The following is a 26,247-nucleotide window of genomic DNA, read 5'->3' as shown; positions in this document are numbered from 1 at the left end:
TTAATTAACCATTTTTTCGGTAAAACTTCATTTGTAGATGTCAATCGCTTTCATTCTATTCTTCTATTCAACCTCTATTTTTTCAAACTCCTTCACATATGGTCTATGATGGGGTGTGACACTGGAAAATGCACATGTGCTATGATGAGTTTACAAAATACATGTTTATTAGAAATTTTAAAATGATACAACGTTTTTTTTAATTAAGTCTAATTTTTTGGTAATAATTACCCAAAAAATTTCAACTCCTTCAATAAAACCACATAATTACCGATAATTCAATCTATTTTATGTACTCTCACGGACAAAACACAATACATATTTTTCACCTTAATTTTTCTCTCATGTTAATTTTTTTTTCTTACTTGTTTTATTTTTCTTTCTAGTTTCCTTTCTCTATTCTCATAGATGAAAGGAATATAAACCTTCCTTCATGAAATCACCATCAATCAACTTGTTTGAACATGTTGTGTCTAATTTTGACCTTATTTGATTACGTAACATAATTATGGACGTAGACAGACGCACAATTGATTAGGATATGTTAATGTGTCAAATGCGAGTTAACTTTATACATTAGATGGAAGAGTAGATTTTGAGCAACATATAAGTCAGATGACCAAAATACCTAATGTCTTAAGGTTTCATGTGAAGTTCTGGTGTCAATCTCATTTGTATGGTTGCTATTGACCTAATACGATCATCCAACCCGGTGAAAAATCACCTAGAAATCCCAACATTATGCCAACATTATGATAATTTATTCAAAAATCTCCAACTCCTTAATCAAACCAGTAAAATTATAGGCAATTCACTCTATTCCTTTCACGCTCATAGAAAAGCACACACTCCTTATTTTCCTTATCATTTCTCTCATGTTCAAATTATTTTTTTTATCTTCTCTCATTTTCTAATTTATTTCATAACTTCTCACGAAAGAAATGAACAAAAACCTACCTCCATTAAATCACCACCAACCCATTTTCTTTACCATGATATGTCTTCATCACAGACTGATACATGGCGAATATCTTAATGAATACCCACAAATAAAATAAAATAAATCATATAATTTTATAACAGTATTTTATAACAAATAAAAGTATTTTATAACAAATTTCTAAATAATTTTATTATATACCTATACCTTAATATATTCAACAACATCAAGCAATCCGTACGAATGTCCCCATGAGTATAGCTCAGTTGGTAAGGACAATGCATAATATATGCAATGTGGACACCACCAAAAAAATTAAAGCGACCCGCACGAATACACATGTTTTCTGCTGGTTATAGTGAAAACGTCATCATTATTGTCACAACAACCCAATTTCCCATTCTCTTTATCTTGAAATAGGAAGCATTCCAGACTCATGGAAATCATAGTGTAGTCCATAAAGTTTTCGATGATGAATTATGAAATAAATTGAAAGTATGACTTATCATTATATTCATCTAACCCTTGGGAGTATTGTCTATATTAATGTTCTCTCTTAACATATCAAAATTCCTCTTTCATGTGCATGAAAACATTACAATGCCATGATCTCAAACAATTATTACAGAGCTTTCCATTTCTCTGACTGATTCTCATCTTTCACTTTGAGTTGAACTCATCTTGAGTAAACTAATGAAAGTACCAAAACTGGACAGCACAATACCGCAGTTTTCCGGTGTATGGCATCATTAATACCCTTTGTTTCCACGAATCCTAGCTCTCATGTCAATCTGAGAGTGAAAAAATAACATTAGCTGTTTAATATCAATATCATACTGAATAAAGCTTATGCATTATAACTAACAAATTCATTCAATTTTTTCACCAAATACACACATGTTTACAACTGATTCTCTTGGCCCTACTAACAATACTATTTGAAGTCTCGAGTAAGTAGTTCGGTTGATGAACTAAAGGACACTGAGAGTTTTAAGCAGAAGGTTCAGGTATCTAAACCCTGACAACTAATAACCACTATCTTACCAGCATTTTTGAACATGTGAATGGTGAAATGTACAGTACAAATTTATCTCAGTTAATATGATATATTGTAAACTAAGTCTATAATACGGGCCATAAATGCCTTAATAAAACAAGATGGACTTTTTTTTTTAAAACATCCAGTATAAATATTGTCAGTAATTATTAGTAAAAACAAGATGAACTATAGTTGCATATCAGCATCACTACTAACAAAGACATCAATCTTATTGTTAACCTGGTTTAGTTCAACCCTGAATTACAACGACACCTAGTTGGTTGTTAGTTTCTATGCTAACCAAGTAAAATCATTATCAGATGCGATAACAAGCTGACTTACCAATTTAAAATCTTCAGGTAAGATCATAAAGGACGTGTTTTAAACACTTCAAGATCTTCCATGCAGTCAAGGAAACGATTTTCAATAACTATGATTTTTTTTAAACAAAAGGTTCTCATATCAATTAAAATTAGTTTAGTATCTCAAATTTTTAGAAGCTCTCTCGTATAACTTCATAAACACCTAAGGACTTCCGTAACCGATAAATCATTAACTTATTTTAACTGAGAAGCCCCAATAAGCTGAAACCAAATCCAAACTAGGCCAATATCACATAGACTAACATTAGTACCATGGCCATCAACCCATTTCAACATTTATTTATTCCCATTGCTAAAAACGTTTTTTGAGGGAGCATAATTTTGAATACAAGAATCAGTTAAGAGAGAAAAACTGTCAAGTATCAACATTCTGAGCCTAAATTGATACCATTGTCTCCTTGTACTTTGAAATTTCAATTACTGCACTATCTCATGTCCCAAATTACTGCACTTCCTCATAAACAATTACTGCACTATCTCATGTCCCAAATTTCAATGCTATTTCATCTTCATTAACTGTACCTTGCAGACCCAAATAACTGTTCATCCTATAACTCTGAATAATTTTCTAACAAGCTCATAGACTGGCTTTCCCATCCCAACTTTTCAACTCCACACTTTCTGCCATGTACCAGTTGCCAAAATCTCAAGCATTACATTTTTATATTATAGTTCACAAATAAGCAGATCTTGACCAAAATAATAATAATAATAATAATAATAATAATAATAATAATAATAATAATAATAAATAAGCAGATTATTTGGCTGAGACAATGCGAAGATGCATTTCCTCAACCCAAGAAAAAGGGAAAAAAAAGTTAAAAAACTAAATAAAAAATGATAATAACATCCAAAAGGGCGGGCCATTCATGAAATAATCACCATTCATTCAATCTAAATGTGTCTTCTTCAACTAGTAACGTGTATGCCTTATACGAAATGCTAGCAGTAGAACAACTATATAGAAAATGAATATTCCAAATGGAAAATATTGGCAACCTTGCATTATTATAACTCACATACAATAAATGTTAAGACTGGTAGTACAGTGAAATTTGGAAAAACTAAACTTTCTTATTGAATTCCATTACGTATACAAGTCTATAAAATAGTCGGTTAGCTTCAACAAACAGAACTAAAAACCAAGTCACCAACTAAACTAACTGAAATACAACAACCAACCTATCTTCCCTTAAACTGAATTGCATTTTGTAATCAATTTTATTACACGTCCTGCAGATACCTAATTAGTTTCTAAGAGTATAGAAGGACTCAAACTTTAAAGGCTTAGCTATGGTGTCTAATTGCTGCTCCTGAAAGCTGCAGCGCACCAGTTCAATGATTCCTTCTCTACCAAGATAGTGAAGGAAATAGAAGAATCTCACACCTATATGCTATCTCCTGCCATACATGACTGGATTACAGGGCAACTTGATAGTGGAATTATTATAACAGAAAATGGTGGTGAGTTCCTTTGTTCGTATCCAAGATTCTTCTTAGCCAAACCCCTTGACAAGCACATGATGCTGCAACTATGAATTCAACCTCTTTGATTGATAAAGTTACCACTGGTTGCTTCTTTGAAGACCATGAAATGGATCATGAGCCAAGCATAAAACATATCCTCATGTCTTCTTTCTATCATCCACACCCCCAGTGATCACTATCCAAGTATGCTATCAAACTTATCCCTTTACTCCTTTTGTACAGAACTCCAAGGTTTCTCTTACATCATATCTTGTTAACTAGTCTTGGGACTATAGGATTGCTCACCATGTTATTCGTTTCTAAACCAAACCTTTCCGATACCTCCTTAGCATATTTTTGTTGATAACTGATTATCCCACCATCATTTTGAGTCACTTCTATTCTTACATTATGTCTCATTCTTCCTAGATCTGTCACATCGAACTCCTTCGTTAACTCACAAGAGCACACACTTGATGCTCTCGTTGTTCAATTTATCTGTTTGAGTATCTGAAAATTAATATGTGTAATGCACCCAAGTATTTGCAAAATGATGGACAAAGTATTTGATTCCACTCCAAGCCTCCTCGGATGTGACATCCTTTACCACTAGAGCACATATATTGTCCAAAATTCTTTAAGAACCTCTTTTTCTGACAACATACTTTCTAACAATAATCATTACAACAACAACCAAGCCTTATCCTACTAAGTGGGGTCTGCTACATGGATCAAATTATGCCATAGTGTTCTATCATAAACCATATTTGGATCCAACTCATTGACCTCTAAATCCTTTCTAATGGTTTCTCTTATAGTTTTCCTAGGTCTTCGCCTAACTCTTTTGACCTGACTCTCCTCCTTGCAGTTCTATTTTTCCTTTTTCCTACTTCATTCTACTATGGACTATATGTGGTGGTGAGTTGTCATTTAAGACAATTAGTTCTGCAAACTTCATCAAATTTTGAGAAAGTGAACTCTCCACCCCTGTCTGTTCTTAGGAAGCATGTGGAATTTCTAGACTCTTTTTAACCATAATCTTGAACTTCTTAAAAATATCAAAGACAATAGGTTTTTCTGGCATTAAGGAAACCCGTGTTTTTCTACTAAAGTTATAAAAAAAAGGTGATGAAACACCTCTTATTTTCTGTTTGATGGGTCTGCAAATGTCAGAATGAACAAGATCAAGTCTTTGAGAAACTCTCCAAGAACTCTTCTTTGGAATAGATTCCCTGTGCTGCTTTCCAACCACACAACAAGTGCAAATAACAGGGGAAACCCTGGGTACTGATAATTCTCAGACCATCTCTTTATGTGCCGAAGTTCTCAAGCCATTGATGCTGAAATGACCATATATGTGGTGTCACAATTGCGTGTTGTCCAGACCCATTATTTGCAGACGGGTGTAAAAACAATCATTTTGGCACCTGAATGTAAAAGGTGATATCACCATAGTTCCTAAATGTATCTATATTACAAATACGTCTCCAAGTGTCTCATTTGTTAGTATATTTATGGACTAAATTGACCAAAGAAAAACAAATTTGAGCATTAAACTTAACAAACTAACTAAAGACACATTCAAGGACAAAATGACTAACAAAAGACACATTTAAGTATGTTTTGTAATTTTGATACTATAGTGATGGTGCCTCACACATTCACAGATAAAAATGGTTGTTTACTCATTTGCAAACAGGAAGGAAGAATTGCAGTTGCAATAATGGCACACAAAATCTATTAGCAGACATATTGCTAGACATAAGAAGGTCTCTTAAAGAATGATAGATAGACCTTACACATATCTTGCTGAAACACAACAATCAGTCCCTTCTGCTGAAGCTGACCAACATTAAACAGAATATTTTGCAACTCAGGGATGTAATTAAAACACATTAGTGACAGCAATGGTCTCCATGATTCTTCTATCTATAGCTTGGAATATCCAGATTTCACCTTCAAATCTTTAAACTTGCTCTCTTCGACAATCTTGACCGGTTCTTAAGTTGCTACGGCTGAAAGAGACAGAATCCTAGTTTCCACCATGTTCCAATACTCCTTTATTCAAAGGACATTCTCTATCAGCATTGCTTAATGGTCTGGTGATCATCGAACCCTAGAATTGCAGGTTAAACGAAATTGTTCCCATCGGCCATGAATTTCTGTAGTTTCTCACTTTCTTCTCTAACTGTCACAGAAAGAACTACAGTTTCTGTATCAGACCCCATGTGAAGCTCTGATAGCGGCTGTTAGGAAGACTGGTAGAGTGATGTTTGGAAAAACTAAAACTTCCGTATTGAACAGTGTTGCCGATGTCGAGCGGACCATGGGGAAGAGCTAAAAGCCCACCATACCGGCCGACATGTGGCGCCACCATATCCGAGTATGGTGGTGATTATTTACAAAATTGGTCCTGGCGAAAAGCCAAAAAAAACCTACTGATATCCGCCATGGCCGATATTTGACAAGACTGGTATTGAATTTCATTACTAATACAAGTTTATACAACAGTTGGTTAGCTTCTAATAGAAATATAAAAGTTTGTTAGAAAGTTAGTTAAAGTTCGTCAGTAGATAATTAATTTGTTGATTAGTAGTTATTTTGTTGATTCTATATTAGCTCTCTATAATATAGAGCATCACACGTACTCATTTACCATCTTTCCTCAATCAATACGAATCGGAAGAAATTTTCCTCTCTATCAAGCTCTCAAAGCTTATTTTACTTATGACATGAATCCTGTGTTTCTTAACAGCTTCAACAAACAAAATTAAAAACTAACCAACCTACTCAAACTAACAACCTAATTAACCCACTTAAGAGGTTAACAACCTATCTATCACCAACACTTCTTGTTGAAGGCATGCTCGGTATCCGACACGTGTCACCATCCAACACAGACACATCTGATTACATTCAATTATATATTCTTTTCAAATGATTATCACTATCAACATGTGTCAGTATCGTGTTTGGTGTCCGTATCTACGTTTTATAATCAAAAACTAACTAACATAACTGAAATGCAACAACTTACAAGGTAACATGATGATAGAGACAAGAAATAAAAAAACTTGCCTGTCCTCTTTTGCAATTGAAATAGGTTTCCCTAAGTCCAACACACTCAGCTGAAATTGACGGAGTCTTCTCTCCAGCACATTCTTTGTATGATCTATTATCAACCTATTCATTCATAAACATAAACATAACCCATTTAACATCACATAAATCATAATTAAAAATTACATAAATTCACACTAATAAAAAAATATTATAAAAAAACGAACCTTAACACAATCAGTTTCACTGAGACACTTAACTAATTCCATGGCTAATCCTTTGCAAGACTTGGACATTGTTCTTCTTCACCTTCACCTCTCTTAAACGTGAAAATCAATTTTTTTGAATGTTAATGTGAAGAAAACGTTGCACTTTGAAGGGTTTCTGGGTTTTTCTAAAGCGGTTTATTCAATAGCGTTTCCGACCCGGTAATTTTTTTTTTGTCAGGTAGCCTGGTGGTTAGAATTCACCTTATAACGTGAATAAGTGGGGGTGTTCGGAGTTCGAACCCCAGCCCCTACATATAATAATGCATTGTCCTACCAACTGAGTTATGCTCATAGGACAAAGAAAATTAAATAGTTATTTAAACTAAAAAAACATTAATTACAATTTCCATAGTTTTTGTATTAAGTTCTTGCGCAAAAGGTTTTAAGGTAAGTCTCTAAATGTTAAATAATTTATAATTAAACTCTAGATTGATTCAAAGGAAAAAAAACTTTTGAAGGTTTTTTTTTTATTGGGAATGAGATATTATTTGTGTGCAACTACATAAACTAATCTTTTAAACATGTTAGGTTTGCAATGTGTTGTAAAGGTTTCCCTCAAGAGAAACAAAAATTTATAAAGATCTAAATTGTATAAAACTAGTTCTTTAATTCTTTTGATTTAAGTCATAAAACGTGTTCATCGTTATCCAGTTTTTGAATTTTTTTTTTTGTGTTTATGTGAATATGTTGTTGTTGATGTGGCAAATCCAAATAAAATTATAATCAATGACAATAGTTTTAGATTCATCACGTGAATATAACTCAATTAATAGAGACATTACATAAACAACCATACTAAAATTTATATTGAAGCAATTTAAGCCAATATACAAATAGAATTCCTTTAGTGTATAACACCCATGATAGTAGTGTCTCTATTGAAAAATTAAACGTCTTGGTTCTTTAAGTATATATTTGATGTAGCATTTTTAAATATGATGATATGGCCAATTTTGTGTGTATTTATCAACTTCCTCAAACAATAAAATAATACATTAATAAATAACAATATCTTAAAATACAAAATAAATTTGTCGATGATGAAGGCATGAAATCTAATTTTGTAAGAATACAAAGAATGTAATTTTATTGGACAAACTTTAAGAGTACATTTATACCAAAAAATAAAATTCTACGAGAATATGAAGATGATGATGCAAAATAAAATAAAATAAACGATAATAATTTAGCCAATAAACTAGTCAATTTCTTATCCCCTTCAATTTCTCAAAAATTAACCTAAAACCTCGCAATTCCGTCACCGGATATGAATCTCTCCTTATTGTGTCAATTTTCAACAAAATTTGGTAGAATCTTTCGAACTAGAGACCATCTGTACAATTGCACAAGAAGTTAGTACACATTTTCTTAAATCTTTGTGGTTTGATTGAAATTTTTTATGGTTTCTAGTGCCCTTCACCATATAGAATCTGAAATGTATTCATCATCTTTTCGATTTCTACAATCCGAACTTAGTTTAAAGGTGCTAATTTTTGTATAGATTTATCATTGTATCAAATAAAAGTGAGAAAAACACAAGAAATGAGGGTTTTAATTGTGTTTGTCGATTTTTGTAACTCATTAAAACACACAGATAGCAGCGGAAAGTAAAGAGATAAGGGAAAGAAACGAAACATAAAGTTTATCCTAGTTCCACGACAACATTGACCTTAATCTTAGTGCAGAGTTTTGCCTTTATCTATGACACATAACTTATCAAGGTCCATAGCTTTCAAACACTTAGCATAGTGTGTGAAGCATAAGCTCAAATATTTGACTTCATGGCCATAACTTTGACTTAGTCCAGAGCTTTGACTTCATCTCGAGAGCTTTGACTTATTACAGAGACAATACTTCACATGTACTTTAAATTTTCTGCACACTTAAACACACATTTAGAGAATCTTAATTGATCTCAATCATGTTTTGTTATCATCAAAACTTTAAGGACTTTTTTCTTTTAACCAATTTTGATTTAACATCAATTTTTTTCCTTCAAGATATATGATAGGACCAAGATGTCCTATGTTTTGATGATCAAGTTCATACTCCTCCTGAAGATGATTCCCAGACCAACACCATGCCGAATGGTACTCCCTTGTTGGTTGTTCTCTTCATGTGGATGAGGAACAAAATGTTGAGGTTAGGAGGAAGAATGTGCAAATGACATTCCAACTAATACACCATGTGATGATAGCATTCCAACTGCCGGGCTAGAGAATTTCCAACCTTTGGCTAGAAGTGCAGATAGAGTACTCATGATGGCGAGGTTCTAAAAATACCCATTGAAGTGAAACCCCATCCAATTTTATGAAAACTGAGGTTAGATAATATTTCAGTAATATGACAGGTTTCACAACTGAAGGTAACATGTGGTGAAAGTTAAAACAGGTACCATTCACACTGTCTGTGTCTCGTAATCAGAAGAAAAAAATGGTGAAAGATGCAAATTCAACCTATAACACCCGCTCCAAGGGTGCTCCTTTTTCACATTCCAAATGAATAGTATTAACTTGTAGAACTTATGTATTATACGCAAAAGCTAGATTTTTTTTTTTTAATTAGTAGTGAATTGATAATAATGAAATGCATGAAAACCAATATTGGTGATTTTTCTTATAATGATAAAGTATATATTTTAAATTAAAAAGTATTTGAAGTATGAAAATCAAGTATTCGTAAATTTTTTCGTTAAAAATAGGTATTCGTAAATTTTTAATTATTAAATTATATTTTAAGAATAAGTAAATGACCCTATCTCACTTATGTTAAGAACATCTTTTTTTTTTTGAAAGGATACTTATGTTAAGAACATGTTAACTTATTCCTAGAAAAATGTAATCTCTCTATTTTAATTATCTTTTTTCTACATTGCCGTAACTATTTATTCTTTTATTTTACACGTTTGAATCTTTCAAATAAATGGTTGAGATTATTGACAAAATAATAGTTCATGTTGCATTGGATTTTAAAATAACAAGTAAATAAGAACAATTGTTTTTTAGAAAAGTGAAAATTAAAAAGGAATGGAGAAAGTAAATAAATAATTTTAAATATTTTATAATAAATTAAAATGTGATGTGCACCCTTATTTATCTTTCCTCAAAAAAATGTGCACCCTTATTTATTTATTTTTATATCATATATCATTAATAAAAAAAGTAGATTTGACCAAGACTGATATATATGAAAATATACGTCATCAATTTTGTAGAGCATCAATTTTATTTTTTTTAATGTTATTGTACATTGTATTTTTATTTAATAATTAGACCTTTGTATTTAATATTTTAAAAATAAATTATAATTAATTATAGACCACTTCTTTATCATGTGATTTGCACAAACATTTTGGCAAAACCCTATTTTATATAAAAACAAAAATAAAATGAAGTTATCTCATTGCTCTACTTAAGACAGCCGCGGCCACCATATTTTTATTGGTTTTTTCGTTCCCCACAAGAATCTTTTGGATGATCGGAGAACAGATTTGAAGTCATCTCATCCAGATCTGCAATATAAATTATTCACTTTTTATTTTCTCCAGGTCACCAAAAGACTCATCATCGTGTTGCCAACACCACTGTGAGTATCATATAATATTGTCTCTCACTTCGAATATAAGTATATGAGCATATCCCCTTCTCCCTTTCTAGTAGATTTGACAATTTTATAGTTAAGGTTGACATTTGTGAATTGAGATTTGTGGTTTTCTTTACCCTTCTTGTTATTTTGTATCACCCTTTTGGGATTTTTTCTTGCTTTGACTGGGTCAGACTTTATGTGTCTTACTCATTTGTACTTTTTTATTTTATTTTCATTTTAATCTACTTATGATTTCGTAGATCCATCTGCGTCACATTTGCTTAAAAAATTGTGAATAAATTGAATACTGAATATGTTTGTTTAAAAACGTCAAATTCAACGGAAAAAACACCATGATAAAAATCCCTTTAAAATCCACAGAACCAAACCTTGAGGCACGACTGCCAAGTCTTCTAGGGGTCGTCGATTATTATTATTATTATTATTATTATTATTATTATTATTATTATTATTATTATTATTATTATTATTATGCATTTGTAGATCAAATAATTGCTCCTTATAACAGATGAAGAAAATTTTGAATTTTCTCAAGTAATGTCAGATTTGGGTCATTTATTCGATAAAACTTAGTATTATGCTCCAAATCTTGAAATGTATATCAAGCCTAACAATTCTTATGATCTTGGCAATGAAATACTTCCTCGAGTCCTTTTTACAAGAAACAATTTACTTTTTAGATTCATTGAACGATTGATGTATATCGAGATCATATATATATTACTTAGTAAATGGACCTAAAAATTGAATTATGTTTTATAATAAAGACCGGAGGGAGTATCATTTTAAGAATTAAAAGTTATTAGCGAGATTTGAACAGTTGAATCAAAATAAAGTTTATGATATTTAGTTTTTTGAAGTGTTTCTTAGTATACGGATATTTTATTGAATAATATTAACTATTTATGTTTCAATTGCATCAATTAGATTTTTTTCCCTAAATTGGGATTATCAAATTATTATTTGTTATAAACTAAATCGCCAAGTAAATTACCAATTTTCTTTTACTTACTTAGAAACTATTTTTTAAAGTTTTTATTAATTATGAGTAAAATATTAGTGTTTTGTTGCAAAAAATGCAAAGACGATAGTATTCAAATTATTAACTGAGCATAATTATCTCAATTCAAAAGAAGCATATACTCAATGGATGATGGTAGAGGTCCACCCAAAAGAATTAGAGGAAATCACCAATCTCCTAATACATTGGCAAGTTCTTCTATTTCTCCCCCTAACGAGGTTGCTATGGGGGGTAATGTAACATTGCCATCTCAAATTCATTTGCTCAATCAAGTAGAACAACTTGGTAATTCATGGAGTAGACCAGGTCGGTCTCTTATGGTGAATAATGAAAATAATCATTTAATTCCTGAAAACAATTTGGTGCAACACTTTCAACCAACACTTCATATACAAGGTAACATTATTATCTTATTTTGATATGCTTTTCTCATTGATATATCTTCTAATTAATTTGATATTTTATAAGTCAATGAATTAATAACATGTAAAAAGTTTTAAAAAATACAAATGTACATATTTGTGACAACATGAAACAAATCTTTCTCGAGGTAAATAAATTTATGAAAAATCTATTTGTTTAAATATCATCGGATTTGAACATTTAAGATTGCATTCATGCATGCATGTTTTTTCCATGTCTGATGTGTTGATTAGAAATACATGTTTGTTTGATTGTTTAACTATCATTCTCCAGCATCCCATACAAATGAAAGTTCATTAGAGAGTGGCAATGGGAATGTCTTAAGGTTTCATCATCATCGTCCCCTTGGTAATCAACAACACAATGTTAATCATCGCCCAACACTTCCTATGCATGGAGTTCAACCAAATCCTCCACTTGGTGGTGCAATCCCTCTACAACCAGGCCTTCATATTTTGGAATCTCGTGGTGTGATGTCTGAGAACACTCTCAGACATCAAAGTGTTCATCCCTTTGGATCGTCACAGGATGATGTAATATTTCCTCACTACTTTTTTTTTTCTCCTAAAAGTTTTCATTAACATACACTACATCCAATCCTATTTATAAGAGACATTTAATCAACGAAAGTTGATGTACCTAATACAAAATTCGGATCAGATACATCAAATTTTATTGACCAAAATATCTCTTATAAATATGATGGAGGAGAGTATTTATTTAGTTTTTTTAAAAGGACAAAGAAAATAAAATAACTGTATTTGTATTTGCGTGTGCTAATTAATTATTTTGGGAAGAACACAAAGATTTCTTAATCAATTGAACTTCATTTGTATAGGAAGATATTTCATTAAATGAGGAAATGGAAAATCTGCTTGATGATATTGCTTTCAACGATGAAGTGCAAAATTTACTTGATGGGATTTATTTAGATGATGAAGAAGAAAATCTGATTGATCCACATCTAGGAATGCGCTTGGAAATTGAGGGCATGTCCTATGAGGTTAATATATATATTCAAAGTATATTTTCTCTATCAATGTAGATGTACATGTGCGAAATATAGAACAATGAAGTTTGATCGTTACACAAAAAGTTAAAAATATTAACCGTTGAAATTGCTAATTACAGGAGTTCATCGCATTGGGTGAGAGGATCGGTAATGTGAGTATTGGTTTATCAAAGGAAGCAATTACAACACAGCTGAAGACAAAAATTTACACACCATACCCTAATGGTATTAATTTGGAGGAGTTACCTTCTGACAACAAAGAAATTGATTCTTGCACAATATGTCAAGTATGTCATTTCATTCACTATTTTCTCTAATTTTGTACATATATTTCGAAGGATTTTTTTTTGGGCAGTTCTTCATTTGATATACTTATTTTTTTTTGTTATTAATTCGGTAGACTGAATTTGAAGATCATGAGAAGATTGGAATCCTTCAATGTAAGCATGAATATCATGTCGAGTGCATACAAAATTGGTTGGTAATAAAAAATGAATGTCCTATTTGTAAGTCAGAAGCTTTAACTTATATGAAGAATGATGCATAGAAATCTATCAATTCTCTATAGATATGATGACCGTTATCATTATGTATATTACTTCTTCAATAACTTGATTTTGGACACATAATTCATATTTAGCTATGATATTTGTATAATGCACTTGTTGGTATCTCACTAGATTTAGTATCTAACGACTTGAATTTATTTTGTTATGTTCGATGTATTTACTTCAAATAATTATATCATTACTTTTTTCATTTATTATTTTTATATCTATGGATTAACTTGAAACTTATCTCATTGTTGCTATTGTGTTTTACGTGATTGAATTTTATTTTCATGAAGTATTAAATGTGTGGTTCTGTTTAAGCACAAGAATTTATCAAGCTATATTGTGAATTTATGATTTATATTTGTTTTGTGTAGGACTATGGGAATGAATTCTCTCAATTTTCCACCTTATGTTTTATGATCTCCATCTTTAAAATTCATTTTTTTTTATAAAGTCTCCTTTTCTCTTCTTTTTAGTGAATGATGGAGATTTCAAAGAACTGTGTGATCACATTAGAGGATCTATTCTTGTAGTAATACTAGCTTAGTGATATAGGGTGTGTTTAATTTGCAAAACAATACAGACAAATACAAAGGAAGTAATTAAGTTTAGGGGGGGGGGGGGGGGGCGCAAACTTAAAAGTACGATTAAGCGAGAAAAATATCAAATTTTAAATGCGCAACTTATAAGTAAAAATAAGAAATTATAAGATATATATCTGAAGTTAATATTGTCAAACAAATATAAAATCAACCAACATATTCTTCTAATAACTTAATCGTCATGCTTCTTAATAAAAAAAAAAAAACTTAATCTTCATGCTTGTTTTATATTATAAAAGAAAAAAAAAACTTAATCTACATGCTTGTTGATGTAAATGGCTTCTAGCTTGTCCACGATTCTTATCCTTTAAATAAAAACTTAAGATTAGTAGATCGGCATTCGTAAAATTTAAAATTTTATTTCATAAGGTTTGTTATCATTAAAACATCAATTAGGGATTTTAGACTCTATCTCAACAAGTCTCATCTGGTGGAAAATCAACTTCTATTGATAAGATGGATAAGATTATACCTTCCAATTAAAATTATCAAAGTGCGGAGTACAATAATGATATGGAAACCAAAGATACGACCAATATACCTTTTGTTGATGCGCATGATAATGAGGCTCATGTTGAAGACACTAATGAAGATTTTCACACGGTTGATGATCAAGTTCATACTCCCTCATGAAGATGATTCCAAAACCGATGCCATGCCCAATGGTACTCCTTTGTTGGTTGTTCCCCATGTAGAGGAGGAACAAAATGCTAGGTTACTAGAGGAATAATGTGCATATCACATTCCAACTAATACACAATGTGATGATAACATTCCTACTCCTGCCGAGTTAGAGAATTCCTAACCTTTGGTTAGCAATGCAAATAGAGTATTCATGATGGCGAGGTTCTAAAAACACACATTGAAGTGAAACCCCGTCCAATATAAAATAAAAAAAATATAAAATTTTAAATGCGCAACTTATAAGTAAAAATAAGAAATTATAAGATATATATCTGAAGTTAATATTGTCAAACAAATATAAAATCAACCAACATGTTCTTCTAATAACTTAATCGTCATGCTTCTTAATAAAAAAAAAACTTAATCTTCATGCTTGTTTTATATTATAAAAGAAAAAAAAAAACTTAATCTACATGCTTGTTGATGTAAATGGCTTCTAGCTTGTCCATTTCTTTGATTCTTATCCTTTAAATAAAAACTTAAGATTAGTAGATCGGCATTCGTAAAATTAAAAATTTTATTTCATAAGGTTTGTTATCATTAAAACATCAATTAGGGATTTAGCCTCTATCTCAACAAGTCTCATCTGGTGGAAAATCAACTTCTATTGATAAGATGGATAAGATTATACCTTCCAATTAAAATTATCAAAGTGCGGAGTACAATAATGATATGGAAACCAAAGATACGACCAATATACCTTTTGTTGATGCGCATGATAATGAGGCTCATGTTGAAGACACTAATGAAGATTTTCACACGGTTGATGATCAAGTTCATACTCCCTCATGAAGATGATTCCAAAACCGATGCCATGCCCAATGATACTCCTTTGTTGGTTGTTCCCCATGTAGAGGAGGAACAAAATGCTAGGTTACTAGAGAAATAATGTGCATATCACATTCCAACTAATACACAATGTGATGATAGCATTCCTACTCCTGCCGAGTTAGAGAATTCCCAACCTTTGGTTAGCAATGCAAATAGAGTATTCATGATGGTGAGGTTCTAGAAACACACATTGAAGTGAAACCCCGTCCAATATAAAATAAGAAAAATATAAAATTTTAAATGCGCAACTTATAAGTAAAAATAAGAAATTATAAGATATATATCTGAAGTTAATATTGTCAAACAAATGTAAAATCAACCAACATGTTCTTCTAATAACTTAATCGTCATGCTTCTTAATAAAAAAAAAACTTAATCTTCATGCTTGTTTTATAATATAAAAGAAAAAAAAAACTTAATCTACATGCTTGTTGATGTAAATGGCTTCTAGCTTGTCCACTTCTTTGATTCTTATCCTTTAAATAAAACCTTAAGATTAGTAGATCGGCATTCGTAAAATTAAAAATTTTATTTCATAAGGTTTGTTATCATTAAAACATCAATTAGGGATTTAGCCTCTATCTCAACAAGTCTCATCTGGTGGAAAATCAACTTCTATTGATAAGATGGATAAGATTATACCTTCCAATTAAAATTATCAAAGTGCGGAGTACAATAATGATATGGAAACCAAAGATACGACCAATATACCTTTTGTTGATGCGCATGATAATGAGGCTCATGTTGAAGACACTAATGAAGATTTTCACACGGTTGATGATCAAGTTCATACTCCCTCATGAAGATGATTCCAAAACCGATGCCATGCCCAATGGTACTCCTTTGTTGGTTGTTCCCCATGTAGAGGAGGAACAAAATGCTAGGTTACTAGAGAAATAATGTGCATATCACATTCCAACTAATACACAATGTGATGATAGCATTCCTACTCCTGCCGAGTTAGAGAATTCCCAACCTTTGGTTAGCAATGCAAATAGAGTATTCATGATGGCGAGGTTCTAGAAACACACATTGAAGTGAAACCCCGTCCAATATAAAATAAGAAAAATATAAAATTTTAAATGCGCAACTTATAAGTAAAAATAAGAAATTATAAGATATATATCTGAAGTTAATATTGTCAAACAAATGTAAAATCAACCAACATGTTCTTCTAATAACTTAATCGTCATGCTTCTTAATAAAAAAAAACTTAATCTTCATGCTTGTTTTATATTATAAAAAAAAAAAAAAACTTAATCTACATGCTTGTTGATGTAAATGGCTTCTAGCTTGTCCACTTCTTTGATTCTTATCCTTTAAATAAAACCTTAAGATTAGTAGATCGGCATTCGTAAAATTAAAAATTTTATTTCATAAGGTTTGTTATCATTAAAACATCAATTTGGGATTTAGCCTCTATCTCAACAAGTCTCATCTAGTGGAAAATCAACTTCTATTGATAAGATGGATAAGATTATACCTTCCAATTAAAATTATCAAAGTGCGGAGTACAATAATGATATGGAAACCAAAGATACGACCAATATACCTTTTGTTGATGCGCATGATAATGAGGCTCATGTTGAAGACACTAATGAAGATTTTCACACGGTTGATGATCAAGTTCATACTCCCTCATGAAGATGATTCCAAAACCGATGTCATGCCCAATGGTACTCCTTTGTTGGTTGTTCCCCATGTAGAGGAGGAACAAAATGCTAGGTTACTAGAGGAATAATGTGCATATCACATTCCAACTAATACACAATGTGATGATAGCATTCCTACTCCTGCCGAGTTAGAGAATTCCCAACCTTTAGTTAGCAATGCAAATAGAGTATTCATGATGGCGAGGTTCTAGAAACACACATTGAAGTGAAACCCGTCCAATTTTAAGCAAAGTGGTTTTATATGATATTGCGGTAATTTGACAGGTTTCACAACTTAAGGCAAAATGTAGTGATAGTGAAAAGGAGGTACCATTTACACCATATGTATCTTATAATTTGAAGAAGAAAATGGCAAAAGGAGCAAATTCAACCTATAAAACCCATTCAAAGGGTGCTCCTTCTTCTCATTAAAAATGAATATAATTAACATGTAAAACTTATGTATTAAGCATAAGCCTATTTTATTTTATTTTTTCATTTTTGTTTTTCCTTTCCCTTTTTTTTGCCATTGAAGTGGGTTCGGTTCGGCCCCATCTTCTATTGTATTTTCTTCACACACACACATACGTATATATAAATATAATTCTTAAGCAAGGAAAATATATTAATTAAAAAAGAAAGTACAAAAAGCAAGGGGGAGATAAACCTGACCCAACAACCACAAAAACCTTTACATGGCAATACAACAAAGATTAACAAAAAATGGTATTTGAAAAGAACAACTGGACGTAAATCCAATGATGAACTCAAATTCAACGCAAAGAAATAAACATCATAAGCGCAATCCACCAAGCCCAATGCAGGTCCCGAAACCAGATTGCAAAAGAAATTGATATGTAACAGTCTACGAGCATTGAACGAACTAACACAAACTAAGCTAAATAAAATCAACTGATCTTATATCTTATGAGGAATGGTGTATGAATCAACCGCCAACACAGACATATTCAAGAACCAGCCCCAGCGACAAAACACAACAACATTACAACCTTTTCGGGCCCAACGAACCTCGTACCTAGCGAAACAGATCTGAGCAAACCCAATGTGACGACAACGAGGTTTTTAAAGAAGCAACCATAAACAATCTCAACCTCCAGAGCAACAGACACAAAATTTGAAACTTTGAGACCTGTAGATCTCAATAGATCTGAAGCAGAACGAGGAAACCAAAGTATGGAGAAGCATCCACCAAAAAGCACGGCGACGAAGACCCAAAGAAGCGAACTGAGAATAGAAACAAGTATGTTCATATAAAATCACTTGTGCCACCGGATCTGGAGTGAGATTGCCCTTGTGGGTTTAGAAAATCGAAGGCTTGGAGCACCTCTGATTGCTCCAACTAAAAAACTGACGTGAATGGTGGTCGAGCAACACCAACACGTTATGGAACCGACGCACCAGACCACTGGCCAAAAAAACATAGCCCCAAAGTAGAGCCGCCAACTGTACTGGTGTTTAGACACCCCGAGCAAGACATGGGATGGTGCGTAGTACACACACACACACACATATGGTTGCATATGATTTTTGTTTGTTAGTGGTGCCAACGTAGTTGAGACATCATACAATTGTTGGCAGTTACGTGAGGTTCAGGTGCATCGTTCATGTTGCCTCATTACCGTGCGTCACTGAGGTTCGATTTTCTTCTGCCTCCATCGTACAGTTTCTCTAAACATGATTATAATGTCCACACTTTTTACACAGGAGGTGTAATACTTCGTACTTGACACGAAACCAGATTTGACCCAGAACATGCAGACTGAGATCAATCTCTATGCATATGCGAGCAAATCTTCCCCGAGATGCATCATTCGTACAAAAATCTATCTTGATAGGATTTCATATAGCTTATCACAATGCAAGAAGCACACTTTCGTCATAATACTCCATGCCTAACCCGAGAATACGAACCCAAATTGAAGTGCGATCAATAATTACCTTTTTTGGATCGAAGTCGGGTGTCCATGCAAGAACTACCAAATAATGATCAAAGATCATTCAAGGACCTTCACCAATCACTTTCTAACGGTCTTCTCTTACATCGAACTTCACCATGAAGAAGTCATTGTCGACATCCACAATTTTAATTCCTCCAGTAGGCTTCCACTTAACATATAGTCTATTCATCATTGTGTTGTAACCAATTTTCTTATCGAGTTACTTGATGATAACAACATCTTGAAGATGTTTTTGAAGCCCCTATACAATATTTCATCCAAGAAACATCATGGCTTCAAACGATCATCGTCTTGTAGTTCTATCTTGAATAGATCCTTCTCAATTAAGTTAGTTCTTTCTAACCTCGGGAGAGGCTCTTGGGCTCCCATGAGTTTTTCACGGAAGAATATTTTTTGTTGATTAGGATCATCATCCGGAGGTTTATGAGATTTTGCGGTGAACTCCATAAAAAAATACCCTAGTCGAGCCATACTTTAGAATCGCTTTTGTTTTTATATCTCACTCATGTATGCAGTTATGAACATGTTAAATTTTTTCTTAAAAAAAAATGTACTCTCTTTTTTAATTATCTTTTTATTTACACTTTTGACTCTTTCAAATAAATGGAAGAGATTATTGATAAAATAATAGTTCATGTTGCATTGGACTTTAAAATAACAAGTAAATAAGAATAAATCTTTTTTTACAAAATTGAAAATTTAAAAGGAATGGAGAAAGTAAATAATTCATTTTAAAATATTTTGTAATAAATCAAAATGTGATGTGCACCCTTATTTATTTATTTATTTATTTATATATCATATATCATTAATGAAAATAATAGATTTGACCAAGACTCATAGATATGAAATATATGGTATAAATTTTGTAGAGCATGAATTTGTTTTAGTTTTTTAACATAATGGTACATTGTATTTTTATTTGAAAATTCGACCTATGTATTTAATATTTTAAATATAATTAAAATAAATAATAAATTAATTATAGACCTCTTTCTTATCATGTGACGTGCACAAACATTTTGGCAATACCCTATTTTATATGTAAAACAAAATTAAGATATCTCATTGCTCTCTTTAAGACAGCCGCGACCACCATATTCGATTCCCACAAGTATATTCTAGATGATCAGAGAACAAATTTGAATCATCTCATCCAGATCTGTTATATCAACTATTCACTTTTTATTTTGTCTCGGTCATCAAAAGACTCATCATCGTGTCGTCACCACCATTGTAAGTATCATGTAGTTTTGTCTCTCATTTTGAATATTAGTATATGAGTATATCCCCTTCCCCCTTTCTACTAGATTTGACAATTTTATAGTTACCGTTGACATAATTGTAAATTGATATTTGTGGTTTTCCTTACCCTTCTTATTGTTTTGTATCATTTTATTTTATTTTATTTTATTTGTGGTTGTTTCATCCAGATCTGTTATATCAACTATTCACTTTTTATTGTATTCTGGTCATCAAAAGGCTTATTTTTTTTTTTTTGCTTTGACTATAAAATAGTTAGTGTTGACATAATAGTTAGTCTTTTCTACTCTTTTTTATTTTTATTTTAATCTACTTGGGGTGTTGTAGATTCATTTGTGCCTCATTTACTTAAAAAAAAAATTGAATATGTTCGTTTAAAAATGTCAAATTCGACGGAGAAAACACAATGATAAAAATCCTTCTAAAATCCACACAACATTGGGGGTCGATTATTAGTTTTATGTATGTGTAGATCAAATAAATGCTCATTTAATAGTACATATGAGCATTATAACACATGAAGAGAATTTTGAATTTTTCTTAAGTAATGTTATATTTTAGTCATTTATTCGATAAAAACTTAGTATTATGTTGCAAAATCTTGAAATGCGTATCAAGCCTAACAAGTCTTATGATCTTGGTAATGAAATACTTTCCTCTAGTCTTTTTTATGAGAAATAATTTACTTTTTAGATTCATTGAACAATTGATGTATATTATAGACCATAGATATATCAATTAATCAATTGATGTATATTATTTTTTAAAATAAAGATCGAATGGAGTATCATTTTAATAACTAAAAGTTATTAGCGAGATTTGAACGGTTGAATCAAAATAAACTTTAAGATATTTAGTTTTTTTTAAGTGTTTTTTAGTATATGCAAAATTTATTGAATAATATTAACTATTTATGTTTCAATTGCATCTATTACTGAAGTTTTTCTAAATTGAAATTATCAAAATATTATTTGTTATCAACTAAATCACCAAGGAGATTAACAATTTTATTTTATTTTCTTAGAAACTATTTTAAATTTTTTTTTATTAGTTGTGAGTAAATTATTAGTGTTTTTGCTGCAAAAAAAAATGCAAATATGATAATATTCAAATTTTTAACTGAGCATAATTATCTCAATTCAGAAGAAGCATAGACTCCATGGATTCTGGTAGAGGTCCACCCAAAAGGATTAGAGGAAATCACCAATCTCCTAGTACATTGGCAAGTTCTTTTAATGGGATTGCTATGAGGGATAATGCAACATTGTTATCTCAAATTCACTTGCTCGATCAAGTAGGACAACTTGGTAATTCATGGAGAAGGCCCGGTCAATCAATTATGGTGAATAACGGTAATAGCCATTTAGTTCCTGAAAACAATTTGGTGCAACACTTTTGGCCAACGCCTCATATACAAGGTAAAATTTTATTTTCTTATTTTGATGTTCTTCTCTTTGATATATCTTCTCATCTATTTGACAAATATACATATTTGTGACAACATGAAAAAAAAAAACTTTCAATAAATAAATTTACGAAAAGATTTGTTTAGATATCATTGGATTTGAACTTTTAAGAGTATCTCTCTCTCTCTCTCTCTCTCTCTCTCTCTCTCTCTCCCTCTCTCTCTCTCAATTATTGGTAGAATAATAAAAATTATTGTTGTAATGTAATGATGTGTAGTTATTGATGGAATCCATTCAGTAAACTTTTAGAAAAATTGCATTGGAAGGGTTCAATGTAGGCATGACAATGGGGCGGGGTGGGGACGGGTTTTACATTCCCCGTCCCCATACCCGATTATCATATACTTACCCGTTACCCTACCCATACCCAACGGGGATGAGAAATTGAATCCTGTCCCCGTCCCCGTCCCCGCATTGAATAATTTTTTTTAATAAAAAATAGATGTTTTTTTGCAACCCCTGAGAAATATTGTAATGCATTATCCAACAATATGTTCACTTTAACATTTGTTAGACCGACTGATTTAGTTGCTCCTTTAAATATCAATGGTAGTTTTTATAACACGACAATTATCAAACAAAATAACATGGCATATCAGCATAAAGTAGTTTTCTGCATTTGTGACAGGTTTGGTTATGGGTTTGGGGTGGGTACTTATATACCTGTTACCCGTCTCATACCCGTGTTTTTGAAATCGAGGATAACCCAAACCCATATCCAAACCCAGTCAAAGCGGGAAAAACCCATCAAATTGAGTTTGGTTTGGGCGGGTAACCACGGGTATGGGTTTTGTTGTCATACCTAGTTCAATGCTTATGATAAATTGATATTTAAAAATTAGAAATGGATGATGTTACACATAATACTCACTTAAAAACTCATTTTAAGAATTCTCCAGTGAACATGCTCTAAGATTGTATTAATGCATACTTAATTTTTCCATGTTTGATGTGCCTAAGATTAGAAATATTTCTTTGAATCTATTATTTTAGTAAAGTTTGTTTGATTGTCTCACTATCATTCTCCAGCATCCAATACAAATGATACAACTGCAAATAGGAATGACTTAAGGTTTCCTCATCCTCCTGTTAATCAACAACACCATGATATCATCGTCCAACACTTCCTATGCATGGAGTTCAACCAAATCCTCCACGCGGTGGTGCAAATCCTCTACAATCAGGCCTTCATATTTTGCAATCTCGTGGAATGATGCCAGAGATGACTCTCGGACATCAAAGTGTTCATCCCTTTGAATCTGCACAAATCGATGTAGTATTTTCTCACAACTTGAAAATAATTAAATTAATATTTAAAATTAGAGATAGAAAAACTATTTCTTTTTATCAATTACCTCATCACAAATTATAAAGTCTCTTTACTTATTTTTTTAAGAGTGTGTTTTGACGAGGTAATTGATAAATTTTCAAGAATTTAGAATTATAGACAATTCAAATTATTCAATTAAATTGCATTTATTTCTAAAAAAAATTATAAACATATATTTATTTTGTTTTTTTAAGGATAAAGAAAAATAAATAAATGTATCTGCATGTGCTTATTGATTAGGAGTATATATTAAGATAACACGTAGATTTCCTAATCAATTGAACTTCATTTGTATAGGATGGCGTTGCTTTAAATGAGGGAGTGCAAAACCGTCTTGACGGTGTTGCTTTAAATGATCAAATGCAAAATCTTCTTGACATTATTGATTTAGATTATGATGAAGTGGAAATTCTGCTTGATCAACATCAAGACATGCGCCTGGACATGAACAACATGTCTTATGAGGTCAACATATATATACATACACACACACACACACATATATATATATATATACACACACGCGCGTACACACACACACACATATTCAAATTATACTTTTTTTCTATCATATGTGAAATATAGGACCGTGGAGTTTGAAGGTTACACAAAAAATTGAAAAATATTTACGCTTGAAATCATTGATTACAGGAGTTTATTGCATTGGGTGAGAGGATCGGTAGTGTGAGTACTGGTTTACATGAGGAAAGAATTACGGATCAACTAGAGACAAGAGTCTACATCCCATACCCTAATTGTACTAATTTGGAGGAGTTACCTTTTAACGACAAAGAAATTGTTGTTTGCACAATATGTCAAGTATGTCATTTCAGTCACTATTTTCTCTAGTTTCGTACATATATTTCAAAGTCTTTTTTTCGATCTTAATTCAATATACTTATTATTTGTTCCTTATTAATTGGATAGACTGAATTTGAAGACCAGGAGAAGATTGGAATCCTTCAATGTAAGCATTAATATCATGTGGAGTGCATCAAAAATTGGTTGGTAATAAAAAATGAATGTCCTATTTGTAAATCAGAAGCTTTGACTTCTACGAAAAATAATGCGTAGAAATCGATGAATTCTCTATGGGTATGAAGACCTTTTTCGTTCTGCATAGTACTTCTTAAATAATTTGATTTTGGACACGTAATTCATACTTAGCTATGATATTTGTATAATGCACTTGTTGGTATCTCACCGGAACTGGTATCCATCAGCTCAAATTTATTTTTTTATGTTGGATGTATTTACTTCAGATAATTATACCAGTACCTTTTTTCATTAATTATTTTGATATTCATGTGTTAACTTGAAGCTTATCTCATTGTTGTCAATGAGTTTTACATGATTGAATCTTATCTTTATGAAGTATTGAATGCATGATTCTGTTTAAGAACAAGAATTTATCATGTTATATTTGAAGGATGGATTCTTTTAATTTTTCTCACTTATTTTTTATGATCTCTATCTTTAAAACTCGCTTTTTTTTTTTTTTTTATTCTTTTTTTTTTATAAATTTACTTTTTTATAAATTCACTTTCTCTCTTCTTTTTGATGAATAATGGAGAATGATCTCTTAAGTGATATGAGATGATTCATTCTCATAGTAATACTAGCTTAGTGATATAGAATGTGTTTGATTTACAAAACATCACATGACATGATGAAGCACTATAACAAGACATAACTGTATTTGAGAGAGATAGAACGGTAAAGAAAATCATGTTAACAATAAAAAAGATATTTTTGTATAAAAAATAAGGTATTCTAGTAATTTTTGATAGTTTATACTTCGGATAATAAGTTGTTTCGTGGTTTAGTAAGAGATAAAACAATATTATTTTTTATCGATCTCGTGCTACATGTTTTTGTTTAGTTCTGTTTAGTGTCTAAATCAAATAGAGTAAACAAAAATGTTAAAGTCCTATGCTTTTCTTGTTTGAAAACTGTGCAATTTTTGTTCATGACGTAGTTCTAAAAAAAAAATTTGTCTATTTAATTTAGTGTTTCATATACTTCAGAATTAGTTATTTTAACCTTCATTTTTTGAGTGACTATAGTCCTCTCTACCATAAAAAAGAATAAAAATATTTTTTTATATAGTGATATAGGTGAATTCATCAGATGAAATAGAGATCATTACCCATCCAAGTTCTACTTCCCTAATTTGCTATTCCAACAAAGCCATGAGTAGCACTTTTTGTTCTGCAACTCGATTGAGTAGGAGATTTTTGCAAATGACCCAAGATTTATACTATATAACATTACCACGAATGCAAATTGACAATATCCACCACTGATAAGGATCAAAAGGAGATAGAATTTTAATTTTGTATTTTTGTGAATGTTGGATAAAATATGATATTAAAAAGGTGAAGAACGGTGGAAAATAGACAGAAATGGTAGCTAATACAATTTCCCAATTTAAGGAAGATGATCAACTTAGTAGAGGATCGCCACAAGAAACATGGTTTCTTGATAAGATCAAAGTATTATTCAATCCAAAACTAAAAAAGAGACAAAGCTCTCGCAACACATAAAGTGTATTTTTATTTTTATTTTATCAAAATTCTACATCCATTCATGGATTGCAGCCACCGAAAAAAATATTGAAATATCTAAGTTGTAGACTAGGACACTATATGTTAAACTATATA

General features: G+C 31.4%; 3 protein-coding genes across 3 annotated transcripts; 2 read left to right on the top strand and 1 right to left on the bottom strand.

Moving 5' to 3' along the window:
* Positions 1–1,391: 1,391 nt before the first annotated feature.
* Positions 1,392–7,308, bottom strand: LOC11409296 (cytochrome c oxidase assembly factor 5). The gene is made up of 3 exons (XM_024776096.2): positions 7,120–7,308; positions 6,911–7,015; positions 1,392–1,731 (listed from the first exon to the last, which is right to left on the bottom strand). Exons 1-3 carry the CDS (start codon positions 7,186–7,188, stop codon positions 1,690–1,692), a joined length of 216 nt encoding a protein of 71 aa, XP_024631864.1. The 5' UTR covers positions 7,189–7,308; the 3' UTR covers positions 1,392–1,689.
* Positions 7,309–11,913: 4,605 nt separating this feature from the next.
* LOC11413376 (uncharacterized) lies at positions 11,914–14,197 on the top strand. The gene is made up of 6 exons (XM_003596307.2): positions 11,914–12,184; positions 12,485–12,744; positions 13,050–13,214; positions 13,343–13,510; positions 13,624–13,700; positions 14,152–14,197. Exons 1-6 carry the CDS (start codon positions 11,914–11,916, stop codon positions 14,195–14,197), a joined length of 987 nt encoding a protein of 328 aa, XP_003596355.2.
* A 7,750-nt stretch (positions 14,198–21,947) lies between these two features.
* LOC11405708 (uncharacterized) lies at positions 21,948–24,562 on the top strand. Its single transcript, XM_024777106.1, has 5 exons — positions 21,948–22,206; positions 22,883–22,905; positions 23,882–24,049; positions 24,236–24,403; positions 24,512–24,562. Exons 1-5 carry the CDS (start codon positions 21,948–21,950, stop codon positions 24,560–24,562), a joined length of 669 nt encoding a protein of 222 aa, XP_024632874.1.
* The last annotated feature ends 1,685 nt before the right edge of the window (positions 24,563–26,247 follow it).

Source organism: Medicago truncatula, chromosome 2, assembly GCF_003473485.1.
Source record: "Medicago truncatula cultivar Jemalong A17 chromosome 2, MtrunA17r5.0-ANR, whole genome shotgun sequence".
Lineage (NCBI taxonomy): Eukaryota > Viridiplantae > Streptophyta > Magnoliopsida > Fabales > Fabaceae > Medicago > Medicago truncatula.
This window is presented reverse-complemented; position numbering and strand designations above follow the sequence as displayed.

Excerpts from the sequence above, each read along its gene's own strand:
- LOC11409296 (XM_024776096.2), bottom strand. The coding sequence starts at position 7,188 with ATGTCCAAGTCTTGCAAAGGATTAGCCATGGAATTAGTTAAGTGTCTC. Across the intron at positions 7,016-7,119 it reads GTGAAACTGATTGTGTTAAG|GTTGATAATAGATCATACAA; the intron begins GTTCGTTTTTTT and ends ATGAATGAATAG. Across the intron at positions 1,732-6,910 it reads TCAATTGCAAAAGAGGACAG|ATTGACATGAGAGCTAGGAT; the intron begins GCAAGTTTTTTT and ends TTTCACTCTCAG.
- LOC11413376 (XM_003596307.2), top strand. The coding sequence starts at position 11,914 with ATGGATGATGGTAGAGGTCCACCCAAAAGAATTAGAGGAAATCACCAA. Across the intron at positions 12,745-13,049 it reads TTGGATCGTCACAGGATGAT|GAAGATATTTCATTAAATGA; the intron begins GTAATATTTCCT and ends TCATTTGTATAG. Across the intron at positions 13,215-13,342 it reads TTGAGGGCATGTCCTATGAG|GAGTTCATCGCATTGGGTGA; the intron begins GTTAATATATAT and ends TGCTAATTACAG.
- LOC11405708 (XM_024777106.1), top strand. The coding sequence starts at position 21,948 with ATGGATTCTGGTAGAGGTCCACCCAAAAGGATTAGAGGAAATCACCAA. Across the intron at positions 22,906-23,881 it reads TGGTTATGGGTTTGGGGTGG|GATGGCGTTGCTTTAAATGA; the intron begins GTACTTATATAC and ends TCATTTGTATAG. Across the intron at positions 24,404-24,511 it reads TTGTTTGCACAATATGTCAA|ACTGAATTTGAAGACCAGGA; the intron begins GTATGTCATTTC and ends TTAATTGGATAG.